At 54.9% G+C, this 24474-nt stretch overlaps 1 protein-coding gene across 1 annotated transcript in view; it reads right to left on the reverse strand.

The window, feature by feature from the left end:
• Nucleotides 1–321: 321 nt before the first annotated feature.
• Nucleotides 322–24474, reverse strand: part of DISP3 (dispatched RND transporter family member 3) — a 29818-nt gene continuing 5665 nt past the window's right edge. The window contains exons 3-20 of the mRNA XM_045895524.2: nt 19097–19233; nt 18062–18196; nt 17602–17762; nt 16153–16292; nt 15065–15213; nt 14698–14859; nt 13691–13852; nt 11557–11670; nt 10572–10708; nt 9341–9525; nt 7331–7461; nt 7081–7253; nt 6023–6149; nt 5484–5629; nt 3504–3663; nt 2612–2725; nt 1976–2142; nt 322–1178 (exon numbers count right to left, since the gene is read on the reverse strand). Coding sequence (XP_045751480.1) covers nt 816–1178; nt 1976–2142; nt 2612–2725; nt 3504–3663; nt 5484–5629; nt 6023–6149; nt 7081–7253; nt 7331–7461; nt 9341–9525; nt 10572–10708; nt 11557–11670; nt 13691–13852; nt 14698–14859; nt 15065–15213; nt 16153–16292; nt 17602–17762; nt 18062–18196; nt 19097–19233 — 2863 coding nt within the window. The 3' untranslated portion in view covers nt 322–815. The remainder of the gene's footprint in view (nt 1179–1975; nt 2143–2611; nt 2726–3503; nt 3664–5483; nt 5630–6022; nt 6150–7080; nt 7254–7330; nt 7462–9340; nt 9526–10571; nt 10709–11556; nt 11671–13690; nt 13853–14697; nt 14860–15064; nt 15214–16152; nt 16293–17601; nt 17763–18061; nt 18197–19096; nt 19234–24474) is intronic.

The raw sequence follows: 24474 nt of genomic DNA on the forward strand, positions 1-24474 counted from the left end.
GGAACCATCTGCTGTGAGCTGGTGGCAGGCACAGCCAGCCCCCCACCCAGGGATTGCCTCCCCCAGTTCCACCCCCCAGAGTCGAGTGGGGGAGATGGGGGCTTGGATCAGTGAGGAAGGCTGTGTGGGGGCCCAGGGTAGGACATGCAGAACCCCAGGCCCATCTCTTGTATTCTCTGGCCAGGACCGAAAGGCCTGGGAGGGACCACAGGACCACCCAGCACTGGCCGCCATAAAGCTGGGGGAAGGGGAGGAGGGGGGTAGGGGGGTGCAAGGCCCCTGCCCTTGAACCCACTGTGCTCTTCCTGCAAATTCCCCGAGGGAGGCATGGGGCTCAGGAGGCAGCTGGGCTCTGCCACCGCCCCAGCTCCATGTCAATCAGTTTGCCTCCTGGTGCCTCAGTTTTCACAGCTGTAGAATGGGGGCCCTTTAACACCCACATGGGAAAGCTGTCGCCAGGACTGAGGCAGTACGAGAGGGACACCCCCTGACCACAGGGACACCCAGCATGGAGGGGGGCTGGACTCTTCCACTCTCAGGGGGTGCCTGACACACCTGCTGGCAGCCCAGCAGAATGGGGTGGCGGCCGGCTTCCCACCCAGGCCTGGCGGGGTGCCGTCATGAAGGCAGTGTGGGCCACACAGGTGGGCGTCTGCTCCCACACTGAGCGATGGGGCGCCTCTTCCCACCCAGGCCTGGGGACAGAACTAGTTAGAGCCGAGCCAGGAAACAACGTGCCTCTGGGGTCAGATCAAGCGCCTCGTCCCACACCTGCTGGACAGGAAGGTGCGCCAGTCAGGACCCGAGTGCCAGGGCTATAGGGAGGCCCCAGTGGGCAGGGGGATCTTATAGCCGCTCCGAAGGAGCACGAGACAGGCGGCCAGCCCCAGGGCCCCCGCCAGGAGCACGGCGCCCAGGGCTTTGAGGAAGGAAGTCCTGGTCCGGGTGAAGGAGCCGGGCGCCATGATGCCGAGCAGGGCCGTGCTGACTGTGAGTGTGTAGAGGATGGACACGCCTGTGTTGAGCGCAACGATCTTGCCGAACTTGGCAAACGGGGCAATGATGCAGAAGAAGAGGGGCACCGTGGCGATGACCGTGGTGAGGGCGCTGGACACGATGGCCACTCCCACGTGCCGCACCGCCTCCAGGGTCCGCCACTGGCGCTGCGAGTGGGCGTCCTGGGGGCGAGGAGAGGGCAAAGGCTGGGGCCAGGGGCCCGACACCCAGTGGGCTCCCTCCCTGCTTGGGGCCAGCCCGCTCCTGGACGCCCCCAACTCTGCTCCCATAAATGCGGCCGGTAACAGCACCTACTCTCCGGGCTCACTGGGAAGAGGACCGGATTCCCTGCCGGGGACGCACAGGCAGGCACCTAACGGCTCAGGACAGCCAGGCTGCTGCTGGTTTGCGTAGCAGGTCCTCAGAAATGGCCCTGATGGCAATGGATCTCTTGCTTTGGACTCAAAGCAGCTAAAAACGTAACTGATTTAATTTATGTATTTATGAACGTTTCCACACCACCACAACTCCAAATCAGGAGAAAACAAAACACTTTACAAGACCCAGAGCTGGTCGTGGCACTGAATATATGAGCATGTTGTTGCTAAGCCACAAAGATCTGGGGCGGGGGGGTGGCCTCAGAGTCATGACTAGGATGGGCCACCCTGCTCCCCAGGCTGGAGAAGGAGACTTGGACTCAGGGAAGCAGGGAGGGCACTTGGACATCATCTGGTCCGAGGCCTTATGCTCACTAGAGAAACAGGCTGGGGGATGGGCCCGCCCAAGGCCCACAGCGCTGCTCTGGCGGGGCTGCCTTCGAACCTACATCCCCTGGGCATGGAGATTGGCCGCGAAAACCTCGGCCCCTAGAACAGTCTGCTTGGGAGCTGGGCACCAGGGGTGTCCAGCTGGCCTTGGGGGCCCCTCAGCTACACCGGGGACAGGAGATGCATTGGGGTAGGGCTGGCAGGGCGCTCACCTCAGCCTGGTGGGGGGGCAGGTTCTCTCCGGCCAGCAGGTAGCCCTCAACCAGATGGACGCAGTAATCCACAGAGGAGCCGACGAGGATGGACAGGGAGATGGCTTCCACGGCCCCCATCTCCCAGCCGCTCCAGTACATGATGGTCACCACGAGGCAGACGATACCTGCAGGGGGCAGGGGACAGCTGGCAGGCAGCTTGGACCCAGCCTCACCCACACAGTCCTGGAGGGATGGTGGGTGAACTCAGAGGGCCCCTGGGGGATGGGGTGAACCCTAGAGTGGAGCCCCCACCTCTGGTGACAGGAGGGACCAGGAGGACCAGGGCCAGAGAGAAGCAGGGGGTTTCGGGAGAGGGATAGGTCCAGCAACATGTCACTGGGCCAGGAGCTACCACCTGGCAACATCCGGGTCCCTTCTGGGAGCACAAAGGTTGGTGGGGCACCGTCCTGTGAGTGACTGTCACAGAGGGTCTTTCTGCCTGGGGTGGGGGTGGGGTGGCTGGGAAATAAGGATGTGTGACAGTTAGGGATGGAGAGGAACCTCCTGACCTGAGGCCACCAGCAGGACCCCTGCCGACTCCTGGCCCCACGGCCTGATGCCTATTGCCTGCCCCCGCCCCCCCCCCCCACATACCCAGGATGCTCAGGAGCACGGGCAGCAGGAGGAGAACGTGGGTGGTGAACACGGCCACCGCGGCCACACAGATGAGCAAGGATAGGGCCAGGCCATACAGTGCACTCTGCACCCCTGGAAGGCAAGAGAAGAGGGTCCTCAGCTGGGTTTTGTGGGGGGGTTGCCTATAACAACCCCCTGCCCCCACCGCCCCTCCATGATTCAGAGGTTACTGGGATCCCACGGATGGGCACTGTCACAGCTAGCCGTGTCACTCTGGGTAAGCCACAGAACCTCCCTGAGCCTCATCTGTAACACAGTAAGAGTACCCACCCCACACAGGCCTCCTTTGGAGTTGTTTATTATTATTATTATTTAAGATTTTATTTATTTGAAAGAGAGAGAGACAGCAAGAGAAGGAACACAAGCAGGGGGAGTGGAAGAGGTAGAAGCAGGCTTCCTGCCGAGCAGGGAGCCCGATGTGGGACTCGATCCCAGGACCCTGAGATCATGACCTGAGCCGAAGGCAGACGCTTAACAACTGAGCCACCCAGGCGCCCCTCCTTTGGAGTTTAAAGAATACGGTCAGGCCCTCAGCATGGGGCATGGCCCTGGGAAGGCCCATCATGACAGAGAGCTGCCACAATGGTGATCACTGTTACTGTTTAGGTGGCCAAATTAAGGAGCAAAGAATGGGGCTAGGTGCCCCTGAGCAGGAGACCCACACTCTGGCCTCTGACTGGTGTTCCTGGCCACTGGGCCATTCCAGTTGCCCCAGGACTCTTGGCCAGGACAGAGGTGATAAGTTGCAGCTCGGACAGGCCATGCCGTGCCCTCCCTGCCCCAGGTCACCTGCTACCACCTGCCACTTCAGGCCCGGGGAGTTAAAAAGGATGAGGGGCTTGCCGCTTGCCTATGATCTCCATGAAGATCTGTTTCCAGTGCTCACAGGTCTGGAATCCTCGGCGCAGGGCCGAGCCCTCGGGGAAGGTCTGCAGTTGCTGCTGCAGGAAGCTCTCCCAGCGCAGATAGTCCGAGTACGTCTGGAAGGAGGACTTGCCCTTGTACGTGGTCTGTGAGGCACATGAACCAGTGAGATGAGGGGGGGGGCAGTGCCCACTCACTCTTCCCAGGTGACAGCTGGTCCGCTCTGTGGCAGGTACAGCTGGCCCTTGGCCACCTGCACACGGAAGGTGCCCCAGTCCAGGGTTACCTCCCACCAGCCTCTGGGTGCCCATGTTAGCCTTACAAGGGCAGCAGGTTCTGATGCCACCAAAGACCCCATCCCTTTCCAACAGAACCAGCAGCAGCTCCCGGAGCCCCCATGCTCTGCGTCCCAGCCTGTGCACACACTGTTCCCTCTGCCCACACAGCAAGGTCCCATCACCCTTCAAGGCTTCTGTCTCCTCCAGGAAACCTTCCCGGAAGACCCGAGACGGGCCTCTGCTGGGCTCTGGCAGGCCTCGGTGTCTCCCCATCAGAGCTGTTGTCACAGCCCAGCAACCCGCCCGTCTCCAGCCCCCAGCTCCTCGGAGCCGCTCAGCGGGGGACACAGGCACTCACCCTGCCCCGGGACCTTCACACACACGCTCTCCCTGTGCACAGACCAGCTCACGGCGTGTCTGTGCGCACGTGTGTGTCTGAGTGTTGGTGGGGTCAGCTTGGAAGTGACACCCTGTGGTGTGGACGAGCCCGAGAGGGGATTCCATCCTCTCTCAAACCGTCTAGGGCCTCAGCCTTTGGAAGGGAGGGGATTCTGACACAGGCCAGAGCATGTGTGAATTTGGGGACCATTATGCTGAATGAGATGAGCCAGACCCAAAAAGACCAGTGTTGTAGATTCCAGTTACCTCAGGGGCCCGGAATAGCCACGTTCCCAGAGACATGAAGTGGCGCAGTGGGTGCGAGGGCTGGGGGAGGGGCGGAAGGGAGCTCGAGCTTCACGGGACAGAATTCTGGAGGTGGATGGTGGTGCTGGTTGCTTCAAAAGTGGCTAAGATGGTCGATTTTACGACGCATATTTGAAGTGGTGTCTACATTGGCCTGGGGCTCCCTTGGAGGAGGACTGGGAGGGGCTCTGGGGCCTCCTGACTTGGGGTGGCTGCTTCTGTGGCGAGTGGCAGGTGGTGGGAAGGAAAGCAGGTCCGGGGGCCAGAGAACGAGGACCGGTTTTCATCCCCCACGTCTCTACGTGGTGGCCCTGCTGCTTCCCGGGACTGCCACACAGAGGGCAGGGATCTTCAGAGGAGGCACCCGAGGCCGGCGGGGAGCCGTGACTGGCTCAAGGAGACACAGTGCGCACCAGGATCAGAGCTGGGACTGGGCCCTGGGTCTCAGCACACGGGTGGCTGCAGCGGGCTCGGTACACAGCCCTGTGTCACAGCCACAGGGCCCGCAGAGGCCCAGGACAGGTGTGCTTGCGTGTGCGCGTGTGCGTGTGTGAGCGCGCTCGCACGCGGGCCTCCCTCCTTGGGCGGGGTCCAGGGAGGGTCAGGATGAGAGAGGAAGTAGTGAGGTGTGGGGATGGCTGGTCCCCTGGCTTCCAAGCTCTCCTGGGGGAGGCCCAGCGCCCGGGTCTGTGGCCCAGAACCCGGCACCCCAGAGCGGCAGAGGGGAGCGTCCGGGACTTCCGCCAGCCTCCAGCCCCACTGGCTCCTCACCCCAGAGGCGACAAACCAACCCAGAGCCTGGGCCGGTGGGAACAGCCTACATGGTGGAAAGGGCAGCGCCCTGTGGTCAGATGCCAGGTTTAACACTTGATGTCGACACTCATAACCATGTGACCCGGGGGTGGGGGGAGTAATTTCACCTCTTTGGGCCGCAGTATCCCCCTCTCTGAAGAGCCGCCCCTCTGATCTGGCCACACTGTGAGGCCAGGCCGCTGGGAGCTCACCGACTCAAAGGCCATGGAGATCCACTGCACTCGGCCCTCCTTGACACCCAGCGCCCCGTGTGATAGCTGCCCAGGGAGCAGGTTGGGCTCGGGCAGCTCCTTGCATTCCGGATGCAGCATCTGCAGGAAGGAGGAGGTGCTGTAGCCTGCAGGGAGAAGGGGAGACAGGTGGTCGGGCTGGGGACCTGGAGAGCACCCCTTCCCCCCATCCCACCTGGGCATGTGTACTAACCCCCCGGGTGAGCGTGTGGCAGGGCCACAGCCGCGTTTATGTGTCCAGCCTGGCACACTCTGGCAGGTGTGCCCACGCACTGCACACATCCCCACACACGCGCACCTCTGCACCAATCCGTGTCCGCGCACGAGATGGCTCTAGAAGACTCACGCGCCCTCGCCCCAGCGTGGACACAAACTCGAGCTCAGACGTGGGCGTGCAGGACTCATGCCAGGCACGGGCGTCCTCGTGGCTGCCCGCCCTGGGAGCACCAGCACGGGCTCCCCGATCTGGCCTCCCTCTGACAAACGGCTCTCCCGCGCACCTGAGGGCAGGCACTGGGCCCCGCCCGGCTTCACCAGCTCCGAGTTCCCCGCGATGGTCTTGCAGAGGTGACACAGGTGCCCAATGTCTTTGAAGAGATCAAAGCTGCTGTCATAGACGACACTGCCCTTTCCCAAGGAGACACAAGTGGGCGCGGGCCGCTCAGTGAGTTGGGAACTCAGCCCCGAGCCCCGCCCCAGGGAAGAACCTCCACAGCTCCCCACCACCCGCACAGACATCAGGCTGGAGCCTCTGCATGGTCGCCTGAGGCCCTGCCCGAGCCTGCTGTGTCGCTCACACGCTCTCACCTGGGCTTCCTGCTGTCTCTCCCCGCTCCGCACAGCCAAATCTCCGTCCTCCCTCAACTGCCCTGTGTCCTCCCCGCCTCCCACCCTCCTCTGAACACCGGGGGGACTCGCTGTCGGGACTGATCCCACAGATCTCTGACTATCCTGGCTCCTGAACCACTTTGGGTCTGAACCCCTGTATAGCCAGCCAGACTGACTTCTCAAGGCAGGAGCTCTGACCCTACCACACCCACGGTCCTTCCCACCACATGCTCAGCACCCATTCCGTGCCAGACAGACCTAGCCATGGCTCCAACAATTTCTCTCCCTTCCAACACCCAAGAACCCAGCACAGGGCACAAGCACCAACAGGGCGCGGAGCCCACACAGAGGGGAGGGCCCCGCAGTCAGGCATGCAGCAGGGGCTGTGGGTGCAGGGAGGGGCCTCCTGCAGGAAGAGGACGGGGGGGGGGGCGGAGTTTACACGCTTGTATCCCCTTAGCTCCATTCTAGCCCCTCATGGTGAAGGGCAACCAGCTCAGGCCCACAATGTACCTAGATTCCTGGGCGATTCTAAGAGCTCAACCCTGATCGCTCCTCAAGAGAAACAGTGCCCTCGAGGGCCTGTGGTGGTCCTGTCTGGGCCTCGTGAGCAGTCAGAGGAACAAGAGGGCGTGGGGGGAGCTGGGCCAGTGGCCATCTGGGCTGGTACTTGTTTGCAGATCTGGTGCGGTCCGGCCCTTTGACATCTGCCCAAAGTGGGCCCACGTACCGGGTCTCCGATGACATGGTTGTCCACCTGCCGCGTGCGGTTGATGCCAATAATGCCAAAGACCACGAAGACCATGGCCCCTGTATCCACCAGCGGCCGCACGGCTGGCTTCCCGCAGCCCGTGTTCACACAGGGGTTGAAGCCGAAGGTGGCCGAGAGGCGGGCCTTGGGCACTGCAGAGGGAGTCACATCTGTATGGGAAGGCGGGGCCCAGCCTCCCGAGGCCCCACTGCAGCCTCCCCGCATGTACCTTTCTCACTGGGCACATAGAAGAAGCCTTTGGTCGGGCCGTCGGGGCTGGAGCTAAGCAGGCAGCCAGGAGGGGCTACACACACACGCCCGTGGAAAGGGGGCTTGTGGGACTGAGCAAAGTACACTTTCCTGTGGAGGCAAAGGAGCCCGGCTGAGGCTGGGAAGGCCAGGAGGAGTCTGGGAGGTGAGGCAAGCATAGCCACGTGTGGCTGGGTACCAGGACTGGAAGAGGGCGGGGACGGACTCGGGGGCCCCCCCAGCACAAGGATTTAGTCTCAGTTTGGGGCTGGGGTGTGGAGGTCACTTCTGGTCTCCCCACTGCCAGGACGCACCACGTGGCCTGCTCAACAGCCTCCTGTTTTGTGTGTGTCTCCCCACCTGGGGCATGAGGGATGGAGACCAGGAGTTTCCAAACTGTCCTCCAGGGGGTGCAAGAGTTCACGGGGGGGGGCCCCAGGCCAGCCTTGCGGTTCCCTACTCAGAAGCACCCCCACCTTAAGCTGAATAGTTACTGAGCCTCAAGATTCTGTGTGAAGCAAGGGTTCCACGGTTAGCCTGTTCACCACTGGACCTGACATAGCTCAAGGTTCTTTCTAGAATGTTCTAAGCTCATCCAGGCAGCCTGATCCCAGTTGCTATTGTGTATGTGCAGAGCAAGCCCAGCCCTGGGCTCAGGGGAGGATGGGCAGAGGGACCCCCACCCCCTAAGCCAAGGTACCCTGGGCTGGAAGGGCCCAGTGAGCCCATCTTGGTCACCTGCCCCCACCTCCACGCCATGCCCTCTGTCCCAAGTGACGTCCAGCCTCTATGGGTGCCCAGCACCCCGAGGTCAGGCTCTGTCAGAGTCAGAGCCCCGCATGTCACCAGCGCAGGGCCCGCACTGTCGCTCTCTAGGCCCAGCACCTCTCCCCCTTCCAGAGCAGAGCACATGCCATCATTTCTAACGACATTGCGGCTGATTTGTTAGCTGTTGTCTCCCGCTAGCCAGCCTAAGGGCAGGAGCCACATCTGTCTTATTTACCACCGTATCCCCAGCACCAGTGGGGTGCTGGCACCTAGTCGGCGCCCCATGTTTGTTCAATGAACAACGAAATACAGCCTCAATGGATACATGAATGTGGGGCCCTGGTCAGAACACGGGTGTCCCCAGCTGCTCGGAGCCCCCCCACCCCCCTTGGGAACAAAGTGTTGTCACCTGTTAAGTATTTTGGGGCACTTATTACATGCCAGGCACCAGGCAGGGCCCGAGTATGCAGTAGCGAAGTACAACAGACAGTCTCTGTCCTGTCTCGTTATGGTCTGGTGGGGCGGGGGAGGGGGTGGCGTTAATTAAAACATTTGCAGAATTAATTATGTATAGAGAGTGAACAGTGCCTTGGAGAGGAGGTACAGAGCGTGCACATCCACTCATTCGGCAAGTGTTCACTGAGCACCCCCTGGGCGCCAGGCCCTGCGCTAGGCGCGAGGGACACAGCGGGGGAAACGGTCAGCGTGCCCACTGCACGATGCTCCCGAGGAACGACAGGTTATAAACCACGGGTCACAGTGATCCCAGGTGGCGATGGGGGCCGGAAAGGGAGCAGGTTAGCGCAGGGCGAGGGACCAGGCATGGTTCTTCGGGATGGGGAGGGAGTTCCGGTCAGGGACAGCTTCTCCCAAGAGGGGGCATCGGAGTGGACGCCTGAATCCCGGAGAGAAGCCATCACACCTGAGGCGCTCGGGAAGAGCATTCTAGGCAGAGGGAGCAGCAAGTGCAAAAGGCCTGAGGCGGCGCCTGCTGGGCGTGCGGGGGAGGGGCAGGGGCACCAGCGCCAGGCAGGGGGGTGGGGGGGCGGAGCTGGTCACTGGCCAGTCCTCTGCGCCGGCGTCCCCCACTCCCCAGTCCTGGGCCGAGAACTCTCCGAATACACGTGTGCGTGTGGACAGGGGCTTCCTAAAGGTGCCTGCTGACATCTCCCGGGGCAGAGGGCTCCGGCTGGCGAAAGGGGCTTATCTGCGAGGCCGTTACCGCGTGTGCTTCAGCTCGTTGGCGGCCGCGTAGAAGCTGAAGTCAAACTTCCAGCCCCGCTTGGCGTCACAGGCCAAGGTTGTCACCATCCACTTGCGGGAGGGGCTCGCCGGCTGGAGCAGCCCTACTGTAGACATACAAGCGGTCAGCTTCTTGGTGAAGTTACCCAAAGGCGCTCTATACACCTAAGCAGTGGATCGACAGAGACAAGACAGGTGACTCCGGGGGGCTGCCTCGGCCTGGGCCCGGCCTCAGGCTCCGGCCCCTCCCTCCAAGGCAGGTCCCCCACCCTGTCCAAGCCCCCCCCCCATGGGGGGGCAGAGGCTCAGGAGGCCTGGGTTCGAGTCTGAAGATGGAGCAAGTCCTTCCCTCCCTGGCTGAGCCTCAGTCCTTCCTCCAGCGGGGCATCTACTCTACCCAGGGCCTGAGCTGGGCTCTGAGCGTACGGCAGCGAGCAAGATGGGCTTGGTCCCTGCCCCTGTGGAGCTGCCAGTCACAATGGCTTTACGGTCTTTTAGGGGCTATGAATGTAATAGGATGATAAGACACAGGATAAATGGGCAGGGGAGGAGGAGGGCAGACGAGAAGTGGCAGCGCAGGGCTCTCTAAGGGGATGACATTCATGCTGAGGTGTCAGTGAGGGGCCTCCTGTGCATTCCACTGGAAGAAAAGCTTTCTAGGTAGTGGGAACAGCATTGCAAAGGCTCAGAGTCAGGAAATGCCTCAGACACCTCACCATTCAGATGGAAATATAAACCGTGAACAAATGAGTTGACACAGGGTGTAACTTGTCAAAAAAACACAGATGATTCCTGAGAGGGAGACCCTGGAGGCCTGGGGTGGCCCTCAGAGGCTGGAGCAGCTGCTGAGAACAATCACATAACCACCGCCTACTGAGCACTTCCTGTGTCCTATATGCTATGTACCATTACCTCACGTACCTCCTACCCTGGCTGGACTTTACACACCCCATTTCACAGATGAGGAGACTGAGGCTCAGAGGGATTAAGCAATCTGCCCAAAGACACACAGATTATAAATGGCAGAGCCAGGACTCGAACCCAGGTCTGGCTGACTTGGAAGCCCATGCTGTCACCACTCTGTAGGTGCCACAGACCTGGCTGGGAGAGGGTCCCCGTCTCCCTCAGAGACCCTGCCTCCCCCTCCTGACACGGGTCTGAGGGCCCCCTCCCTGGTACTGGTGGTTCAGGTCACGGCAGCCCAGGCTCACCTGGAAGGAAGGTACCTCCCCGTCCCCGGGGGACACGATCTGCCAAGGGGTGGGTAGGCTGGCGTTGAGGGAGAACCTGTACACAGCCGGGTGGCCTTTACTCTTCACCTTGGATACATACACGGTGCCTGGGGAGTCTGGGAGACAAATGAAGGATGGAGGAGGGGTGGACAGTCCCCTTCCCTAGCTTTCCCTGACCTGGGGCAGCCCACTCTCTGTTCTGTGGACTGAGGAGCTGAGCCCTAACTTGGGCTCCTCTCTAAATGCTGGCACTGTTCCTCTCTATTGGACCGAGCTGATGGCCATGATGAGGGCTGCTGGTGGTGGGCGAGCCAATGGCCATGATGGGGGGTGCTGGTGGTGGGCGAGCCAATGGCCATGATGGGGGGTGCTGGTGGTGGGTGTGGGGATGGGGTGGTGGCACGGATGAAGCGGGAGGTGGCAGTGGTCACCAGGATGGGGTGGCAGTGTAGGTGGATGGATTGACCCCAAGTCATGGTGAAGATTAGGGTAGTGGCGGTGCTGCCCGTGATGGGGGGGCGGGGTAAATGGTGGGGCCGGGGCTGCGAATGACAACAGCAGGCACGGAGGGTGACAACAGCCATGGGGTGACAAGGACACACAGAACTGCCCCATAGGGGGGCTAATTCCCACACGTGTCCCAGCATCCCACCTCTGATGGAGACCCGGGCAGGGATAAGCCAGCCTCCGGGGCTCAGGATGCCCCTGCCCTCCCCCCGACACACACACAACAGGTTGTGTGGGGCACCAGAGGCCTGGCTGGGGTGGTGGCAGGAGGGGATGCCTACTGTTCTGACTGAGGAGAGCTAGTAGGATAGTGGGCGAGGGCCCCAAGTTCACCCCCCAACCCAACCCCTCGTCAGTGACTCCAAGAACACAGACTCTTGTTCTCATAGGAACATCCTAGTACTAGGCAGGATCTCCCGAGGCCCTCCCCCGCAGCCAGACCACACTCCCCACTAACCCTGTGGGGTGGCCTCAGGTCGGCTGGCCCAGGGGACCCCCGAGCCCCGTTTCTTCTTCTCCAGGGATGTCCGGATGTTGTTCTGCAGGCTGTGGGGCTTCTCCTGGAACAGACCTACCCCCGTGCCTCATTAGGAGGGCTTCCCTGGCTGAGCCCAGCAGGGGAGGGCAGAGATGGACAGAGATGGCCACCCTAGGGACACAGGCCTTGGGGCCCTCAGCTTGGGGGAGGAGTGACAGGGGTCTGAAAGAAACTGTATGGAACTGAAAAAAATGCCAAATACTGAATTTGCAGGAATCTGAAGGCAAAAGGAAGGCACCTGTCAGCTCCATCCAAAGGAAGACACTCTGACGCTTTCCCTCCTTGTCCTCGCCTGCCTCAAGTACCTCCTCTGTCAAATGGGGTGACTCCGAACCCCCAGAGGGTGGTGGAAGGACCAAACGGGATGCTGCATCTCATGCATTTAGCTCGTGATAAATACTCGAGTGGGAACAATTGGAAATGGCACATCATCAACCAGCAGAGATGACAAGAGACTGTCCTGTTTTGCCTCAACCACTGAGGATGGATTTTCTGTTTTCTTTTGTTGTTGTTTCATGAGAGAAATTTTACACCTTCAAAGATACAATCTTCACAATAATTCTCAGAGGTCATTATCATTAACCCCATATGACAGAGGAGAAAGCAGAGAGGTTCGGGGAGGTTCTGTGACCCGCAGAGGAAGTGAGAGGCAGAGCTTCCTTTGGATCCAGTCTTGGCAGCCCCGAAAGCCCTTTCTGCTGCAACCCCAACAGGTCTCCCTAAGAGCAGTTCAGGGAGCTAAGAGGGGCAAGGGGCGGAGGCTGGACTTGGGCTAGTGTCCTGGCCCTTCTCCGGACAATTCCAGGAGCTTCGGCACCATCCTGGGTTTTGTCCATCTAGGAACGAGGAGTGGCTTTTTGACTCACAGTTGGCCCCATAGCAGCAGTGATAAGGGAATTTAATGTGTAGGCACGGGCGAGAGAGAGAGGAGCCAGGGATGCGGCCGGGGCTAGATCCAATTTAGGAGGGGCTCTTTGGGCACCTCTCTGAGCTGCAGTCGATTATCATGCATTTGGCTAATGCCATTACCAAGGGGAAGGCCAGGTTAATGTGAACACTGCCCTAATTAAATGAAGGCAATTACAGCAGTCAGCGGGTCTTCTCCTAGGAGCTGGAAGCTCCTAGAAGCTTCTCTAACTGACCTGGCAAAGCTGTATGACCTTGCGCCAAGCTCCCCTGGCCCCAACCCTGACGTCAGGCTTCCCTCTGTAAAATCAGGGCCTGGATCAGACTACCTCTAAAGCGAGGAGACATCTTCAACTCACCTCCTTGCTCATCCCTGACACCCACTCCCCATCACCAAATCCTATGGATTTCACCTCTTAAAAACCTCTGGACTCCACTGCCACCATAAGCACGCTGGCCCAGGCCCACTGTCTTACGTTCAGATGAAGGCAACAGCCTCCTACCTGGTCTCCCAGCCAGCTTCTACCCTGTCCCCCCCATCTACCTCCACACAGCACCTGGGAGAATCAGTCATGGCCCTTCTCTGCCTAAAATCCTCCGTAGCCCCCCTGCCAATTAGAATTAAATGCAGACTCCTCACTCCAGTCCTCCAGTCCCTGGCCCAGCATACCTGGCTAGCCTTAGCTCCTGAGACCGACTCTCAAACTTGGCCCTGGTTTTGCCCACCTCTGGTGCTTCCCTCTGCCTAGACCTCTTCTCTTCTCTCTCTCTCTCAGCCTGGCTAACTCCTTCCCTTTCTTTGAGTCTCAGCTTAGACACTGCCTCTTTCAGGAAGCCTTCCATGATGCTGAGCTCCCCAGGCTCCCTGTTCTTCCTCCATCACAGCACAGATCTACTATTCCAATGTTGGCCCCTAGCAAGCAAATGAACTCCCTGAGCTCAGGAAGCCTGTCCTGCCCGCTACGGTTTCCCCAGCACCCGGGAAATACTGGTTTCAGGAAATGGGGAAACACTCAGGCTCAGATGTGGAGTGATTGGCTGAGGTCGCACAGTGACCTGGACCTTGCATCTCGCAGGCCAACAGTCTTTGAGACCTGAACTCCGAAGAGAGCAGGGAGCCACAGGGGACACCCGGCTGAACTCTTACCTGAGCAGGTGATGCAGGATATGCCCTCAGCGCTCAGGTTGTATTTGAGGTCCAGCAGCACCTGGATGTTGGTATCGGGCCGGAAGAGCAGAGGGGCCCGGCTGGCGGGGCGGAGCCGGCTGGCAAAGACCAGGGACAGGATGAGGACGGAGACAAAGAGCCCTGCCAAGAAAGGAGGCACGCTAGGCAGGGCCGGGGGCCAGGGCCTGGGGCCTGGGGGGGGGTCCTCACAGCCCTGGGGAAGAGCTGCTCCCTTTATGGGGGAGCAGTGTGGGACGGGGTCCCTGGGGAGCTGGCAGAGTTGTAGCAAGCCAGCCTGTGGGTGAAGCTGGTCAGGGATTGGTCCTCTGGGGGTCGGGGATGGATGTTATTCATGTCACCTGGGGGGCAGGTGACAAGCTTGCATTCTTGGATAAGAACCAGCCACCATCTTAGAGCACCTAACAGTTTCTGAGGAGCTGGCACGTCCACTCGATTATAAACAACTCTAAATACTGTCAGTGACTATAACCATAATAGCACTCAGCATTTATTGAGCACTTACTGCATGCCACACACCGGGCTGAGTTCATTCCTTGCACCGTGGCTTGCCCTCTGACTGCCCTATCAGATAGATACTAGTCTTATCCTCAGGAACAGGATAGGAAACTGAGGCTCAGACTAACCGACAAACCCAAGGTTACCCAGCCAGTACATGGTAGAATTAGGATTCCAACGTGGCCAAGCTGGTCCGACTCCAGAGCCCAAGCATTAAGCGCTCTGCTCTACCACCCGGTGTGATGACTGGCACCCAGTAGGTGCTCCATAAACAACAGTTATGGGGGACCAGCTCCATTCTACACGGGAAGGGGGTAAGGCCCAGAGAGTGAGACGCCAGCTCAGCGTCATGTGCAGGAGGGCCTGGGCTCCCAGGGCCGATACGTCCTTTGGGGAGTCTGTCCCCCATGCCTCGGGCACTGAGGAAAAGCTGCAAGTCAGAGGGGAAAGAGGGTGGAGACCCCACTTACCCACGATCACCCAGCGGCTCTTGACAGCGGACCACAGGGCCCAGTGGTGCAGCATCTCCTGCAGCTGGGCAATGAGCTGGCCCCTGCTGCCCCGCTCGGGGGCTGGCTGGAGGCTCTCGGGGGGCACAGACACCAGGGACACGTCTCCCAGCTCCAGCGACACTGTCAGGGCAGAGCAGCGGCTCATCAGAGGTCAAAGCCCACTCTGGTCCCTGTCCTCTCCAGGGAAGCCCAAGTGCTTGATGAGGATCCCCGGTGGCCATCAGGACCAGCCTGTCCTCACACCATCTCATCAAAGGTGACCTACCTGGCAGATGCAGGCCTGGGTCTCACCGGAGTCAGCAGGGCAGGCCCGCGCCAAACTTACCTGGCTCCTCCTCAACGTTCAGCAAGGGGATGTCATCGTCCAGGTAGGGCATGGGGCCCTGGGCAGGGCTGCCCCCAGGCCGCTCAGGAGTGGCGAACACGTCCCCGGGAAAGTGCAGGGAGCTCTTGCGGCCACACTTCTGGTGGCAGCTGTGGGGAGAGTGGGGGCGAGGGGTGAGCCCCGAGGGCCCCGGGTGCACAGGGAGGGTACCAGCCACCGTATGAGCCCCGGCATCACACTGCTGTGGACGTTTCCTGGAGGACATTCACCATAGACTCCCAGGAGCCTGTTGCCTGATTCCTTTCCGGGGCCATCTCCCCAGCCAACCCCCCGCCCCCGGACCCTCGGTACCATTCTTCCTCTGGGAAGACAAAGGATGACGGCAACCATGACCCAGGGAGAGGGTCCCCTGCGCTGGTGTGCCCCGCCCCAAGCCCAGAGCCCCTGTCATTCCTAGTACCCAAGCCCAGCCAGCCACCCAGGCCTGACTCCATGTGGTAACCCTCCCTCCCTCCCCCCTTCCCCGACCACCCAGCCCGCGAGACCCCAACACTTTGACCTCCGGCAGCACCTGTGGGCCGACCCATCCAACTCTGCACACAGCTCACTATGTCTAAATATGGTTACTCCACCAAGGCAAAAACCCGAGAAGCATTTAACATGGTGGCTGGCATGGGGGGGCCGGTCAGACCACTGGGTTTAAATCTCAGCTCTGCTGCCTACTGAACAGGTGACCTTGAGAATGTCACCCACCCTCCCCCAGCCCTTGTTTTTCGTCAGTAAAATGGGCGAAACAAGGGAACCCAGCTCCGAGGGTCCTGGGGGGGAATAAGGTCTTGTATAAAAGCACTTTGCCCACTTCCTGGCATGGAGTAGATGCTCCCAGATGGTAACTCCCCGGCAGGATTCTCTTCTCCCTCCTCGGTCCCGCAGGAGTGCCCAGCATAGAACTGGGCACACAGAAGGTGCTCAATAAAGGATCTCACAGCTTTTAGAAGAGAGAGTGGGGCGCTGAGCAGCCCTGGAGGACGTGTTACGGGCATTTGGTGAGAGGAGGACACGGCCCCCCCCCTCTGCCGGCCGCTCACCTGGTCCGGCAGGCGTTCTCTAGGGGTGCCATGTAAAGGCTCCAGATGCCCAGGGCGGCCGGCATGGTGAACAGCACAGCCAGCCAGCAGCAGGACACGATGAGGGACATGAACAGGCCAAAGTCGTGGACGGCCGGGATCTGGCAACGGAGAGGTACAGGTGGGCTGTGAGGCCGCTCAGGCCCGGAGTCCAGGGAGCCTGGCCCTCTGTAGCCAAAGGCACTCAAGACCCCAGACCACTCCCATTCGGGGCGGTGAGGAGGCCCAGGCTGCCAGGAGGACATCAGAAGGCGAGGGCTGGCGGAAGGGGGCACAGCAGGGGAGGAAGAGTCCCACCTCTGGGGCAGAGGCTCAGGTCCACACTGCAGCCCCCTGCCTACGGTGATGCCTGGCACGGAACAAGCGCTAACTAACGGTCATTACCCAAGCGCCTAGGGGGTCAGAGGAAGACAGCCTGTTAGACCAGGCCACATGTGAGTGAGGGTAAGGGAGAGAGTGCTCACATGTGCAGCTGGGGCTGGGGAGCCATGGGGGGTGCTGCGGGGTGTCCCAGGGACCCGCATAGGGATGTGGCAGTCGAAGGAAACTGTAACCAACAGCACACAGGCCTTCGCTGTTTGTGAAAAACTTTGACAACTGGCTCATTTCAGTCCCTGAATAATCCACACAGGAGGCGAGTGAGGCTCAGAGGTCTTAAGGTCACACGGCCAGTCACAAAGGGGACCTAGAACCTAGCTCTGCCTGTTTTCTGGACACAGTTCTCTACCAAGGCCCAAATAATCCCAAAGCATCTAGTGGTTTCTAGATGGGATACTTGGCCCAGGTCATTAAATGTTTCGAAGGCTCGGGTGGGCTCACTGCCTTTCCGGTTCTCTGGGCACCAAGGACCTGGCCCAAACTCAGGTAACTCAGATCCTTCTCCTGAGCTCAACTCAGGGGCCTGAAGGAGCATGGGGTCAGTGAGAGGGATGTCGATGAGAAGGATGACAATGTAGGGTGAAGCTGGCTGGTGGGTGGGAAGAGCTCTGGACTGGGGGTCAGCAGACTTGGTCAGGCTCACCACTTACCAGCCGTGTGACCTTGAGGAGGTCACTTTACCTCTCTGGGCCTCGGTTTCAGTATTAGGAAAATAGGGATGTAATATACCTCTGTCATATGTCTTGAAAACTAAACGTGGAAGAGCTTTGGGAATTGCCACACACCCTTCAGGGCAGAGGTTGGATTACTATTAATGAGCATTAATAATAAATACTGTTTGCATTTTCATGATTTTCCCATTTGTTAAGTTCTGGTAATGACGACCAGTAGCAAGAACGGAGTCTAGGGACGTGGCAGGTCCTTGAGGCAAACGCTGTGTGGCTGCAAGAGAAGGGGTGAGTGGGAGGAGCAGAGCCCAGGGACCGTGGGAGGAACGGGGAGACTGGGCCAGGGACAAGGGCAGTCTCTCACCTGGGAGAAAACATTAGCTGCGTAGGCAGCGGCCGTGGTCAGGGATGTGAAGAACGTGGCCTTGCCTGCCGTCTGGATGGTGTGGATCATCCGCAGCTGGGGGTCCTCCAGGTGGGTGGCCTGGCGGTAGGTGTTGATGAACACAAAGACATCGTCCACACCTGTGGGCGGGAGCCCCGGGCCAGCAGGGGCAGGCTCAGGATCATGTTGCTATCTCCAGAATCAGACCCACGCTGGGCCTACACTAACCCAGAGTGGCCCCCTGAGAGGTCAGGCTCCAGAGGAGTCCTGCTTCTCAGCCTGGGGTTTGGAAAGACCCATCCGACTTTGGCTCTACCCACCAAGAATCCAAGCCCCACCCTCCATGCTCCCTGGCCCTACCCCTTCCCCAGAACGAGGCCCCTATTCCAAATCTTCACCTCCTTTCCACCCTTCCCACCATGCCACAGAGGCAACTCACCGATGCCCACTATCACAAAGGCAGCCACGCCGTTGAGGATGCCCAGGTACTGGATACCAAAGACCACATGGTACAAGAAGAGTGCCACCAGGCAGCTGAGGCCAATGCTGGCAATCCCGAAAAAGGACAGGAACACTGGGCAGGGCAAGAGGCACATGGGATAGAGTGGGAGGGCCCAGCAGAACACACACCCTCAGGGACACAGCTGGATCCTGCCTCACACCCCATGTCCCCACAGAGTGCCCTTCACCACCCTGGGTGTGCCCTGAACAGTTCTCATGCCCAGAGAGAAGGGGCCAGGCAGGAGGCCAGAGTGGCAGAGGGAGCCATCTGAGTGGGTGGTTCACAGACCCTCATCTTCATAGAACTGACCTCGGTTGCTAGTAGGGAATTATTATATGTTTAACATCTGTCACCCCAGTAGACTAGAGGTTCCATGGGGGTAGTAAACGTGTCTATGATATTCTTCACTGGATCTCTGGCACCTCAGAGCATCCGACACATAGTCAGTGCCCAGTTAATATTTGTTATGTGGATGAATGAATGAATGTCTTTTCTATTTTTGAAGCTCTGGCTAATCTGTCATTCGCTTGGGCAATAGAGAGTACCTACTGTATACGCAGAAAGAAGCAGCCAGGGTACGTGGGAAGGTGGCAGTGTTACAGCGAACTGAGGGACAAAAGGGCAGCTGGGGACTATAAAACAGGCTACAGAATAATCCATAAAGGAGGGTCCGATACTCCAGACTCCCCAAAACAAAATTTTTAGCAAGGAAATGATGGTCAAAGGGCACAAGGTTAACCATGTGAGGTCCCGGGAGTGGGGGCCCTCAGGTATGGCCCGAGCTGTGTCTGGACCACAGTGCCCCTGCCTGGGGTTGAAAGGTGACCTCTGAGCATCCCACCCCACCAGCTCTGACACGGCGGATTCAAGATGATTTCTGGAATTCTGGAGAAGGCAGACTTTGGTGGAACAAGAGCATGTGGGGTGGGGAGAGGGGAGCTGGCTCCTGCTGGGCCTTCTGAGGAGGCCTACCTGAGCAGGAGGTGAGAATGTAGACGAGGGCCGCGATGCAGCTGCTGCTGATGAAGGCCAGGAGCATGTCGTTGTTGAAGGTCCTGCGCACCTCGTAATCAAAGAGGTCTGTCCCCCCGTATAGAACCTGGACTTTGCTGGTGGGGGTGGAGAAGAAAGACAGAAGTGGTTTGCAGATGGCTGTTGACACTTGGAGAACCAGGAGATATCCACCTCCACAGTGGCTCTTTACCTTGGCTATATGTTGAGTCACCTGGGGGCTTCCAAAAATCCTGATGTCCAGGCCAGACTCTAGACAAATTAAACCACAATTTCTGGGGTGGGGCTGAGTCATCAGTGTTTAAAAATCTCCCAGGTGATTCAAATGTATGGCCAAGGTTGAGACTATACTCGACACAGATAATAATCAATCACAGTCAAATCCTATGCCATCTCCCAATTCTCAATATTTGCTGCAAAATCCTAAATTCAAACTGGCTTCCATATATGCAGTTTTACATGGCTATTCAGTGTGCAGGTGACACAAGCTATTCTTTTTTTTTTTTTTTAAAGATTTTATTTATTTGTCAGAGAGAGAGAGCACAAGCAGGGGGAGTGGCAGGCAGAGCAGGCAGAGGGAGAAGCAGGCTCCCCGCTGAGCAAGGAGCCCAACATGGGACTTGATCCCAGTACCTTGGGATCATGACCTGAGCCGAAGGCAGATGTCCAACCGACTGAGCCACCCAGGCGTCCCACAAGCTATTCTCAGTAATAACAAAAACATAACCAGCTGGTCACATTGAGTTTTAAAATACAAATCTGCTTCTGGCCATGATGGAGTGATAAGATCAAATCTAGATCTACCCTCCCCATGAAATTAACAACAACAAAAAAGAGAAAATATATAAAGCAAGACTCTGGACATGAGATAACACAGGATGATAATACCTGAGAGATGAGAATCAAAATGGGTCCTATGGTTATCCTGACTTACCACCTTGAGAGTTGCTGGGCCCCAGTGCAGCCTAATATATGGGCTATTGGGCTCCCTAAAGGAGGGTGCAACTTTCCCAAACTTGATGGAAACTATAAACCTGCTGATTCAAGAAGTTCAAGCAACTAACTCCAAGTACAAAACAACAACAACAACAAAAACCCCCCAAAACCATGAATGAAACAACAACAAAGCACATCATAATCAAATTGCTCAAAACCAGTGACCAAAAGAAAGTCTTAAAAGTAGCCTGAGGAAAAAGATGCATCACACACTGAAGAACAAAAATAAGGATGACTTCTCATCAGAAACAGTGCAAGTGAGAGGACAATGGAGCAGTACCTTTTACCTACTGGGAAAACAGTTGACCCAGAATTCTATACCCAGCAAAACTATATTTCAAAAGCAAAGGCAAAATGAAGACCTTTTCAAATACACAAAAGCAGAAAGAATTCATCTCCAGTACCTCTGCACTATAAGAAATGTTAAAGGAAGTCCTTCAGGTACAAAGAGAAGGATAACAGATGGAAACATGGATCTATACAAAGGAATAAGAAGGACTGCAAATAGTAATGGCATGAACAAATATATAAATTTTTCTTATTACTCATTAAGTCTCTTTATAATTGACCATTTAAGCAAAAATAATAATATAGTGTGGTATTTATAACGTGTATGAAAATAAAACATATGACAACAATAACATAAAGGCCAGGAAGAAAGAAATGGTAGTATACCACTGTAAGGGTCTCATGCTATACACAAGGTAGTATAACATCATCTGAAGGTATGCTGTGATAATCTAAGGTTGCATACTTTAAGCCCTAAACCAAGCACTAAAATAAATAAAAAGTTATGGCTAAAAGGCTAACGAAGGAAATAAAACATAATAATAAAAAATACTGGGCGCCTGGGTGGCTCAGTCATTAAGTGGCTGCCTTCGGCTCAGGTCATGATCCCAGAGTCCTGGGATCGAGTCCCACATCAGGCTCCCTGCTCAGTGGGAAGCCTGCTTCTCCGTCTCCCACTCCCCCGGCTTGTGTTCCTGCTCTCGCTGTCTCTGTCAAATAAATAAATAAAATCTTTAAAAAAAAATTTAAAAAATAAAAAAAATTAAAAATACTGAATTGGTCCAAAAGAAGGCAAAAGAGAGGAAAAGGGGAACAAAGAATATATGATAAGTTGAATAAAGTAAGATAGGCTTAAGCCTAACCATATTAATAACTGCATTACCTATAATTGTCTAAACACCCCAATTAAAAGGCAGAGACAGTCAGACTAGCTTTTAAAAAAATCAAAACCTAGTGGCCTACAAGAAACGCATTTTATGATTTTTTTGAAGATATTTATTTATTCAAGTAGTCTCTACACCCAATGTAGGTCTTGAACTCACGACCCCGGGATCAAGAGTCTGAAACCCACTTTAAATATAGACACAAATAGGTTAAAATCAAAAGGATAGAAAAAGATGTGCCATGCTAACTCAAATTAAAGCAGGAATGGTTACATTAATAACAAACTAAGTAAACTTCAGAGCAAAGAATATTACTAGGGATAAAGAAGACAATTTCAAAATGATAAAGGGTTCAATTAATCCAGACAACACAATCAACCAATTTGACCTAATTGATATTTATTAAGCACCCCACCCAGCAATAGCAGAATGTGTATTCTTCTTAAGGGCACAAGGAAACATTTAGCTAGACAGACCACAATCTGGATCATAAAACAAGACCCAATAAATTTAAAAGGACTAAAGTCATACAAAAGAATTAAATTAAAAATCATCTACAAAATGATATCTGGAAAATTACCAAATATTTGGAACCTAAATAATATACTTTTAAATAACACAGGGGTCCAAAAAAGAGATCAGAAGAGAAAATAGAAAGTATTTTGAGATGCACCTGGGTGGCTCAGTTGGTTAAGTGCCTTTAGGCTCAAGTTATGATCCCAGAGTCCTGGGATCAAGCCCCGAGTCAGGCTCCCTGCTTCTCGTTCTTCCTCTCTTTCTACCCGCCCCCCTGACTCTGTGTTCTCTCTCTCTGTCTCAAATTAATAAAATCCTTAAAAAAAAGTATTTTGAATTGAATAAAAATGAAAACACAACATATGAAAATTTGTGGGATGTACTAAAACAGTACTGAAAGGGAATTTTATAGCAATAAATACCTATATTGGAAAAGAAGAAAGGTTTCAAATTAATGAGCTCAGCTTCTAGTTCAAAAAGTATAAGAGAAAATTACATGTAAAGTAGGTAGACAAAAGGAAATAATGAAGATCAGAGAAGAAGTTAATGAAAAACAAAACAAAACCAATAGAAAAAAAAATCAAAGAAACCTAAAGCTAGTTCTTTGAGAAGAACAGTAAAATTGACAAGCCTCTAACCAGACTGATCATGAAAAAAGAGAGAAGATACATATGAAAGAGGTGACATCACTAGTTTCTACAGATATTTAAAAGATAATAAGGGAATATTATGAATCACTTTATACCAACAAATTTGACAATTTAAATGAAATGGACAAATTTCATGAAAGACTCAAAAACTACCAAAGCTCATGCAAGAAGAAATAGATAACGTTAATTGCCCCATATTTTTTAAATGAATTTTTTAAAAATTGAAATAGCAGGGGCGCCTGGGTGGCTCAGTTGGTTGGGCGGCTGCCTTCGGCTCAGGTCATGATCCCTGGGTCCTGGGATCGAGCCCCGCGTCTGGCTCCCTGCTCGGTGGAGAGCCTGCTTCTCCCTCTCTCTCTGCCTGCCTCTCTGCCTACTTGTGCTTTCTCTCTCTGTATCAAATAAATAAATAAAATCTTAAAAAAAAATTGAAATAGCCCTGTGTGTGTGTATTTTTTAAGTGTGCAAAAAAGAAATAGATACAGAGTCTAGAAATAAACCCACATATATATGGACAATAGATTTTTGTCCTAGGTGCAAAGGCAATCTTTGTTGAAGGGATAATCTTTTCAACAGATATGCTGGAACAATTAGATATCTGTATAAAAATATGTGGCATCTCCATACACTGGATTATTGCTCAGCATCTAAAAATAATAAACTATCAATACCTGCAACAACATGGATATAACTTAAAATAATTAGGCTGAAAGAGGTCAACTAAATGAGTGCATACTATATGATGCCATGGATATTAAATTCTAGAAAATGAAAACCAGTATATAGTGATAGAAAACAGAAAGTGGTGCCTGAGGTAGGGGTGGACAGACAAGAAAGGGCGGGATACAGTGATTAGCCAGGGTACAGGAGGAAACTTTTGGGGGAGATGGACAGGTTCACCATCTGATTATGGTAAAGGTTTTATGGTATATACATGTGTCAAAACTAATCAAGCTGTAAATTTCAAGTATGTGCAGTTGGTTGTATGTCAATTATATCTCAATAAAGCTGTTTTAAAAAACCAAATGGAACGTTTAAAAGCCAAGTAGAAAAGATCTTTGGATTATCTACTTTGTTGAACTAAATAGGTTAATTGATCTTTCATTAGAGTAGAACACTGAAAGTTCAAGCAACTGTTTATTAATTAACCAATTCATTCATTTGTATACCATTTATAGAGTGCCTTTGAAGTTCTAGGTCCTATCTTAGTTGCTGGCTATAAAAAGACACAGGCCCAAATTTTTACTCTCAGGTATAAAGGAATAGCTCATGGAAAACAATATTCTTGCCAAGAACTACAAAAAGTCAGATAAAATTCAGAAGTCATCTATTTAATGACAGTAGAGAGTTCCTAAAGTAATGAGAAGTAGAGGAACTCCGGAAAGACTCTGGAAAGAGAAGAACCTAGGAAAGGTAAGTTGCCCTTCTACAGCTGTTTTCATCCTGGAGGCATCTGCTGATTCTGAACACAGGCAGAAGGCTGAAAATCAAGGCTAGGAGTCAGATAAATTAGCATAGTTTGGGGCAGAAACTTGTAGACCAGCAGAGTATATGGTCGGTTTCTCCCTCAGTACTTGTGCTGGGTAGTGGAGCTGCATGAAGCATTAGGCTGCAAGTCTAAGCAGAAAGCCTCTGAAAAAGTGGCATGGAGTTTTTGTTTTATTTTTCTTTTTGTAGTTTTGAGAAACAAATATTAGAGTTTGTAACTGTCAGGGAAAAGAGTTGTGCAGAATACACCAGGCTCCCAGTTGAAACTTCTAGAGAATCAAGGGCAAACAAGAGGCAGACTGAAACTTTGCAGGTCTGCAAAACAGCCCTGACTCAGCAAAATGGTTGGCTACTTAAGGTGATCAGTCACAAATCTGTCTGCCTAGTGGAGAGAAGGACAAACTTTCTGTGCAGGAAAAAATATCATCTGGACCTCTTTGTTTTTTATACACAGTGTTCATCACTCAATAAAAATTACCAGGCATACTCATAGGCAGGACCACATGACCAAAAACCA

This window comes from Mirounga angustirostris, unplaced genomic scaffold (assembly GCF_029215605.1).
Source record: "Mirounga angustirostris isolate CCGP_5_RB_7025 unplaced genomic scaffold, mMirAng1.0.hap1 SCAF_4, whole genome shotgun sequence".
NCBI lineage: Eukaryota > Metazoa > Chordata > Mammalia > Carnivora > Phocidae > Mirounga > Mirounga angustirostris.